Here is a 7,950-nt window from a genome sequence, read left to right on the forward strand (position 1 = left end):
AACACACACACACACACAATGACGCCTCCCCCCAGCGCCCCTGTGGCCCCCCCGATGGGGTGTGGGGGGAGGGGTTTCACTCTCTGGGTCCCTGCCCATGTCTGGGGAGACCTGCCCCCATGAATCAGCCACTCTCAGTATCAATGGGACGAGGGCAATGAGCAGGGAGGGGAGGGTGGGGTGTGGGGCAGAGGGGAATGCATGGGTGGGAGGGAGACTGCTATGGGATGGGGCATATGGGAGGTGCTGTGGGGTGGAGTGATTCTATGGGGTGGGGCCTGGGGCACATGGGCGAGCGCTGAGGGGATGCCATGGGGCAGGGAGGAGGGATGGGGCTAGGTGTGGGGCAGAGGGGAGGGCACTTGGAGGGATGCCATGGGGCAGGGTGTGGGGCAGATGGAGGGTATTCGATAGGGCAGAACGTGGTGCAGCAGGGAGGGCGGTGGGGGGGTACAATGGGTCATAATGTGGGGCTGAGGGGGTATTCCACAGTGCTGAATGTGGGGTGGGGGGATCCTGTGGGGCAGAGTGTGAGGCAGAGAGCAGGGGATCCCGTGGGGCAGATCCTGTGGGGCAGGGTATGGTGTGGCAGAGGGAGGGATCCTGTGGGGGCAAGAGGTGGGGCAGAAGAGAGGTCTCTGGGGTGGATTCTCTGGGGCAAGATGTGGGGCAGGGACCCGGAGCTCATGACTTGGGGGAACCGGTGAGTGGAGTTTCTATTTCACTTGTGATTGTGAATCACATGGAGTGACACATTCTCCCTCCCGCCCCCTTCCTCCCCCACTCCCCCCCTTCCTCCCACCTCCCCCCACTCCCCTCTGCCCTCCCCCTCCACTCCCCCTGCCTTCCCCCTGCCCTCCCCCACACTCTCCCCTGCCCTCCCACCTCCCCCACTCCCCTCTGCCCTCCCCCCCACTGCTCCCTGCCCTCCCCCTCCACTCCCCCTGCCTTCCCCGCCACTCACCCTTCCCCCCACTCACCCCTTGCCCTCCCCCCACTCACCCTTTCTCCTGCCCTTCCCCCCCACTCACCCCTTCCCGCCAACCCCCTGCCCTTCCCCCACTCACCTCCTGTCCTTCCTCCCCACTCATCTCCCCCCACAAAACCTGTGGGGTGGGCAGGGCGGAGCCACCCCCGCAGTCTGTTCAGGCACCTGCCGCCCTCAGCCCCAGCAGGCATTTCCCCGCTGCACCGTTATGGGGCGCAGACCGACGGAGAACTCAGGGATCACCCCCCCACACACACACACAACATCCTATACCCGACGTGCAAACAGCCAGAGCCGGCACGGACCCCCCCCCCCCCGATCGGACAACCCCCCCATGATGCCAGGCACTGTCCAGATACACAATGAGACACACCCCCTCTAGCCAATCTTCCCATTGTACAGGTGGGGAAACTGAGTCACGGCGAGTGGCTGGGGAGTGGGGGGGGAATTGGAAGTGGGGAAGGCATTTGAGGAGGGGGAGGAATTTGCTCAGTTCCGGGGGGGGCATAGTGGGAGTGGGTGAGGCCGGGGGGGGTCTGCTCAGACAGGGGGGGGGGCAGCGGTGTTGACCGCCCCTCCCCCCAGCCGGAACCTGCCCTGCCCTGGTTTTACCGCCCCTAATGACACTCCTTCCGTCCCCATGGCCCCGGGGTGATGTCATGAAACTTCCCCTCCCCCCACCCCCCCAGGCCTGACCCCGCCCCCTCTCCGCCCAGGGCATAAATACAGGTGAGCCACTTACCTGCCCAGGTAGCAAGCAGAGAGAGGGAGAGGATTTGTAGCTGGCTGGACGCCGCGCGCTTCCCTTCCCCCACTTCTTTTGTTTGGGTCGCGCCCCACCTCCGGATCCACCCGTGTTTTATTTGGGCGGCCGCGCTCCCCGGATCCACGCGCGTTTTGCTTCCGCCCCCCCCCCCCCCCCGCTCCAGCTTTTTTGGGGGGCGGTGCTTTGTTTGGATCGCGCGCCCGGATCCACGCGTGTTTCCGGATCCACGCGTGGTTTTTCTTTGTTTTTTTTTCTTTCTCCTGGGTGGCTCGCCATGGCCAACTCCGGGCTACAGCTGCTGGGCTTCGTGCTGGCCCTCCTGGGCTGGGTGGCCCTGATCGCGGCCACCATCCTGCCTCAGTGGCGCATGTCCTCCTACGCGGGGGACAGCATCATCACGGCCGTGGCGGTCTACCAGGGGCTGTGGATGTCCTGCGCCTGGCAGAGCACGGGGCAGATCCAGTGCAAAGCCTACGACTCCATCCTCAACCTCAGCTGTGAGTGGCGTGGGGACCCCGCTGCAATGGGAGGGGGGCACTCCAGTGACTTCTGAGCCCCCTCTCTGCCCCCTCCGTTCATGGGGAGCGGTCCCCCCCTTCCCAGCGCTTTCTTCCTTCTCCCCCCCCCACTTCCCAGAGTCAATATTTGCCCAATTTAGCTGATAAACCCAGCGCGCCTTTATAAACAGTCGCTGGTTCTCCTCCCCCCCCCCCCCCGCCGCCCCACGCACACCCTTTCTCCCCCCCGCTCCAGTTCTGGGGCTCCCGTTCCTCCCCCCACGCGCGCCTCCTCTGCTCCCCGGCTCTGGGACCCCCCTTTCCATGTTCCCCTCCACGCGCGCGCCCTACCCTGCTCCCCCGGCACTGGGGGCCCCCTTCTCCGCCCCACACGCGCACCCCTGCTCTCTACCCCCCTTTCCTCCTCCCGCCCGCGACCCTTCTGCTCCCCCGGCTCTCTGCCCTCCTTCCTCCTCCCACGCGCGCCCCCTCTGCTTCCCCGGCTCTGGGACCCCCCTTTCCTTCCCCCCCATGCGCGCTCTCTCTGCTCCCCCCCCTCCCTGCCCCACACACCCCGGTCTGCTCCCTTCCCTTTTGCTCCCCAGGCGCGCCCCCCGTGCTTCCCCCGGCTCAGAGCCCCCCTTCCCGCCCCACGCGCGCCCCCTCTGCTGCCCCCTCCCCTCTTTAAAGACCCCTCCCCCTTCCACTGGTGAGGTGTGAATTAAAGGGGAACCCCCTCGCCCCCCCAGCTCTCCTGGGTTCGTAGATGCCCCCCCTCCACCCTCCTCTCTTCCTTTCCTTCCACTGATTCATTCCTGTCTTTTTTTCTTTCTCACTTTCTTCCTCCCCCTCTCTCTCTTCCCCCTCCCCACCCCGCCCCGAACCGGTTGGGTCACTGCTGGGGCCTCGCCCTGCGGCTGAGACCCAGGACAAAGGGCGACATGAATGGATCTAACCCCCCCCCTCTCCTGGACCTCCCCCCTCCCCCCACACACCCACACAGGTGGACTCTGCCTGCACCTGTAGGAGGCTGGGGGGGCCCTGCCTTCTTCCACTGATTGAATTTCCAGGGATCAAAGTCCCACCCCACAGGGAAAACAGTAGAGCAGGGCGGGCTAGGAGCCAGGACTCCTGGGTTCTCTCCCCGGCTCTGGGAGGGGAGGGGAGCTGGTGGGTTAGAGCAGGGTGGGCTGGGAGCCAGGACTCCTGGGTTCTGTTGCTGGCTCCACACCGGATCCGGGCAGGGAGTTTATAAACAGTTCTGCGTAACAATCCAGCCTCTTTAATCTTATCGAGCTGCTTATTTGGGAAAATAAACTCCCTTCATCCAGCCCACGATAGGAGACCTAATCACAACCACAGGGGTCACAGGGGCCATGGCCTGCCTGGATGGTGGCCCAGGTGACCTACCAGGCCTCATCTGCCCTTCATCCTCAGGTGCTGCTCCTCCTCCTCCTCCGAGAAACCTTGTTCAACATCTGAGTGCAGAATAGGATCAGAAAGTCGGAGCCAGAACTCCTGGGTTCTCTCACCGGCTCGGGGAGGGCAGTGGGGGCTGGTGGTTAGAGCAGGGGGGGGCTGGGAGCCAGGACTCCTGGGTTCTCTCCCCGGCTCGGGTAGGGGAGTGGGGGCTGGTGGGTTAGAGCAGGGGGGGCTGGGAGCCAGGACTCCTGGGTTCTCTCCCCGGCTCTGGGAGGGGAGTGGGGGCTGGTAGATTAGAGCAGGGGGGCTGGGAGCCAGGACTCCTGAGTTCTCTCCCCCGCTCTGGGAGGGGTGTGGTGGCTGGTGGGTCAGAGCAGGGGGGCTGGGAGCCAGGACTCCTGGGTTCTCTCCCCCGCTCTGCTAGGGGTGTGGCGGCTGGTGGTTAGAGCCTGGGGGCGCAGTGAGGGGAAAGGTTATCTAATGCTGTGTGGGTAGCTCTGGGGTTGGGGTTGAATGGGACTGGGGGCAGGGCTGTGTCTTGGGTCACAGAGGATGGTGATGGAGGGGGGGGCTGGGCAGGGGCTGACATGGGAGTTTAGCAGTCTCAAGGCAGTAATGCCTGGAAGGTAAACACCACACCCAGCTTATTTCAAACTGCTCCTGGACTGGAGAAACTGGATGTGTCATGGACAGCCTGAAGGTGGTTATTGAAACTCAGGGTCACTCTCCTCCCAGAGCTGGAAGAGAACCCAGGAGTCCTGGCTCCCAGCCCCCCCCCCCCCCCCCCAAGCTCTAACCCCTAGTGCTCGCTCCCCTCCCAGGGAGATTTCCTGTCTCTGTATCAGTTTCACTGAAACTCCCTGGATCTGGTGGTTCCACCTGTCTCCGGGGAGGGCCTGGGGAGAGCACAGAGGGTGGGGCTGGCCGGGGACAGGGAATTGAGAGCAAACTGGTTGACTCACCCTGGGGCTGGGCTGGGGGGGCGGGGGGGGTGAGAATCAGTGGCTGGTGGGAAGCAGGAGCTGGGGTGTTTGTTTTTAAATTTATGCACCAGGCACCATGGGGGCAAAGTCTCCTGCTCCGCTCCCCCCGCCCCCAGGTGACGCGACACATGGCAAATGGAGGATTTAATCTTGCAGGTGCAGAACAGTTGGGGATGATCATGCCCCCCCCTTGCTTTATAACTGGGTAAACTGAGGCAGGGAGGGGCAGAACCAGGGATAGAACCCAGGAGTCCTGGCTCCCAGCCCCCCTGCTCTGACCTACCAGCACCCACTCCCCTCCCAGACCTGGGCAGAGAACCCAGGAGTCCTGGCTCCCCACCCCCACCCTGCTTTGATCCTAGATTTCCCTCCCCAGGGCAAATTAACAAAGATGGAATGAGATGCTCTTTACCAAGGTTGTAATTAACCCAAAGCATCTATAGCTTTAGGCTACTACGGTGACAAATGGTTTACAAAGATTTATATGGAGAGTGGGGGCTGGTGGTTAGAGCAGGGTGGGCTGGGAGCCAGGACTCCTGGGATCTCTTCCCAGCTCTGGGAGGGGAACGGGGGCTGGTGGGTTAGAGTAGGGGGGGCTGGGAGCCAGGACTCCTGGGATCTCTTCCCAGCTCTGGGAGGGGAGTGGGGGCTGGTGGGTTAGAGCAGGTGGGGGCTGGGAGCCAGGACTCCTGGGTTCTCTCCCCGGCTCTGGGAGGTGAGTGGGGGCTGGTGGGTTAGAGCAGGGGGAGCTGGGAGGCAAGACTCTTAAGGGTTAGACCAATGGTCGCTCTAGTCCAGTGTCCTGTCTTCTGACAGTGGTTCAGAGGGATTAGCAATCAGCATCCGCTGCCAGCATCTGCCGCTCGGAGCCTTAGGGACCCCCAGAGCACAGGGTTGCCCCCTGGCCCTTCTTAGCAAACACCCATTGATGGACCAGTCCACCAACAACTTATCAAATTCGTTGTGGAGGCCAGTTATACATTTGTCCTTCGCCACATCCCCTAGCGAGGAGTTCCACAGATCAACTGTGCGTTGCGTGACAAAATACTTCCTTTCTTTTGTTCGGAAACTGCTGCCTATTCGTTTTGTTTGCCGACCCCTAGCTTTCATGTGAGAAGGAGGAAATACCACTTCCTTATTGACTTTCTCCACACTCAGCACGATTTTATAGACGGTGAAGGCAGGATTTGACACAGGTCTCTTTTCCAAGCTGAAAAGTTCTGGTCTTGTTCATCTCTCCTCACACGGCAGCTGTTCCAGACCCCGAATCATGTTTGTTGCCCTTTTCTGAACCTTTTCCAATCCCAATCGATCTTTTTTGGAGACAGGGTGACCATATCTGCACAGCTTCAAGATGCGGGCATCCCATGGATTTATCTAGCGACAACATGATATTTTCTGTCCAATTATCTCTCCTTTGCGTGACGGTCCCCAACATTTTTTGACACTGCTGCACATTGAGTGGGTGGATGGGGATAGATAGATATGGGGTGGATAGATAGATAAAAGAGAAGAACATAAGAACGGCCGTACTGGGTCAGACCAAAGGTCCATCTAGCCCAGTGTCCTGTCTGCCGATAGCGGCCAATGCCAGGTGCCCCAAAGGGAATGAACAGAACAGGGAATCATCAAGTGATCCATCCCCATCGCCCATTCCCAGCTTCTGTCAAACAGAGGCTAGGGACACCATAATAATAGCCACTGATGGACCCGTCCTCCATGAACTTCTCCAGTTCTTTTTTGACCCCTGTTATTGTCTTGGCCTTCACAACATCAACATCCTCAAGGCACAGGTTGACTGTGCGTTGGGTGAAGAAATACGTCCTTTTGTTTGTTTTCAACCTGCTGCCTAGTCTTTTCATTGGGTGACCCCTAGCTCTTGTGTTTGGAGAAGTAGTAAACACTTCCTTATCCATTTCCTCTACACCCGTCATGAGTTTATAGACCTCACGCCTATCTCCCCTTAGCCGTCTCTTTTCCAAGCTGAAAAGTTACTAATCGTTCCTCGTACAGAAGCCGTTCCAGACCCCTCATTTTTCTTGCCCTTTTTTGAACCGTTTCCGATGCCAATCAATCTTTTTTGAGATGGGGCGACCACATCTGCACGCAGTATTCAAGGTGTGGGCAAACCCTGGATTTCTAGAGAGGCAACAGGATATTTTCTTATGCTCTATCCCTTTCTTAATGATTCCCAGCGTTCTGTTCACTTTTCTGACTGTGGTTGCACACTGAGTGGATGTTTTCAGAGAACTATCCACAGTGACTCCAAGACCTCTTGTGTAGTATCAACCAATTTAGACCCCATCATTTTATAGGTAGTGTTGGGATTATGTTCTCCCATGCACTGATCGGCACTGGGTTTCCTCTGCTGTTGTGTTGCCCAGTTGTGACACATCCCTTCATCTGCTTCAGGGGGAACTAGCCTCAGTAATTTTGTCTCTGCAAATGTTGCCACCTCATGGGGCACCCCGTGGATAAGGACGCTGGCCAGCCCTCATCCCGCTGCAGAGCCCCCGGGGACCCCACTGTGAACACTGACCATTTTTTTCCTACCCTTTTCACCTACTACTGATCCTGGGTTCTCTCCCTGGCTCTGGGAGGGGAGTGGGGGCTGGTGGGTTAGAGCAGGGGGGCTGGGAGCCAGGACTCCTGGGTTCTCTCCCCGGCTCTGGGAGGGGAGTGGGAGCTGGTGGGTTAGAGCAGGGGGGCTGGGAGCCAGGACTCCAGGGTTCTCTCCCTGGCTCTGGGAGGGGAGTGGGGGCTGATGGGTTAGAGCGGGGGGAGGGGCTGGGAGCCAGGACTCCTGGGTTCTACTCAGCTGCCTCACCCAGTTTCTCTCTCCCCCCGACAGCTGCTCTCCAGGCGACACGAGCGCTCATGGTGGTCTCCATCGTGATGGGCATCATTGGCATTGGTGTCGCCTCCATGGGCATGAAATGCACCCGCTGCGGGGGGGACAACAAGGTGCAGAAGGCGCGCATCGCCATGACCGGGGGGCTCATCTTCGTGGTGGGAGGTGAGTCGAGGAAGGGGCTGGTGGGTGGGTAGCTGCTGGGTTCCTCTACCTGCCCAGGCCTGGAGTGGGTGGGAGCCCTTGTTCCAGGCCCCCACTGCTGGGACTACTGCCTGAGACCTGGGCAATTCATTTCATGCATGAAATCAGATGGGAGCCAGCGCCCCCTAGAGGGGACAGGCGCCTGCCCCATTCCCAGCCCCCCTGAGCCAGCCAGTCCCTGTCCTGGGGCCGGGTGGGAGCCGACGCCCCCCCTAGAGGGGACAGGCCCCTGCCCCATT

The 7,950-nt window shown here is 60.4% G+C and overlaps 1 protein-coding gene across 1 annotated transcript in view; it reads left to right on the forward strand.

Moving 5' to 3' along the window:
• Window positions 1–1,740: 1,740 nt before the first annotated feature.
• LOC128823342 (claudin-7-B-like) overlaps window positions 1,741–7,950 on the forward strand; it is an 8,123-nt gene continuing 1,913 nt past the window's right edge. The window contains exons 1-2 of the mRNA XM_054005583.1: window positions 1,741–2,251; window positions 7,508–7,672. Coding sequence (XP_053861558.1) covers window positions 2,029–2,251; window positions 7,508–7,672 — 388 coding nt within the window. The 5' untranslated portion in view covers window positions 1,741–2,028. The remainder of the gene's footprint in view (window positions 2,252–7,507; window positions 7,673–7,950) is intronic.

Source organism: Malaclemys terrapin, chromosome 15 (genome assembly GCF_027887155.1).
Source record: "Malaclemys terrapin pileata isolate rMalTer1 chromosome 15, rMalTer1.hap1, whole genome shotgun sequence".
In the NCBI taxonomy this organism is placed as follows: domain Eukaryota; kingdom Metazoa; phylum Chordata; order Testudines; family Emydidae; genus Malaclemys; species Malaclemys terrapin.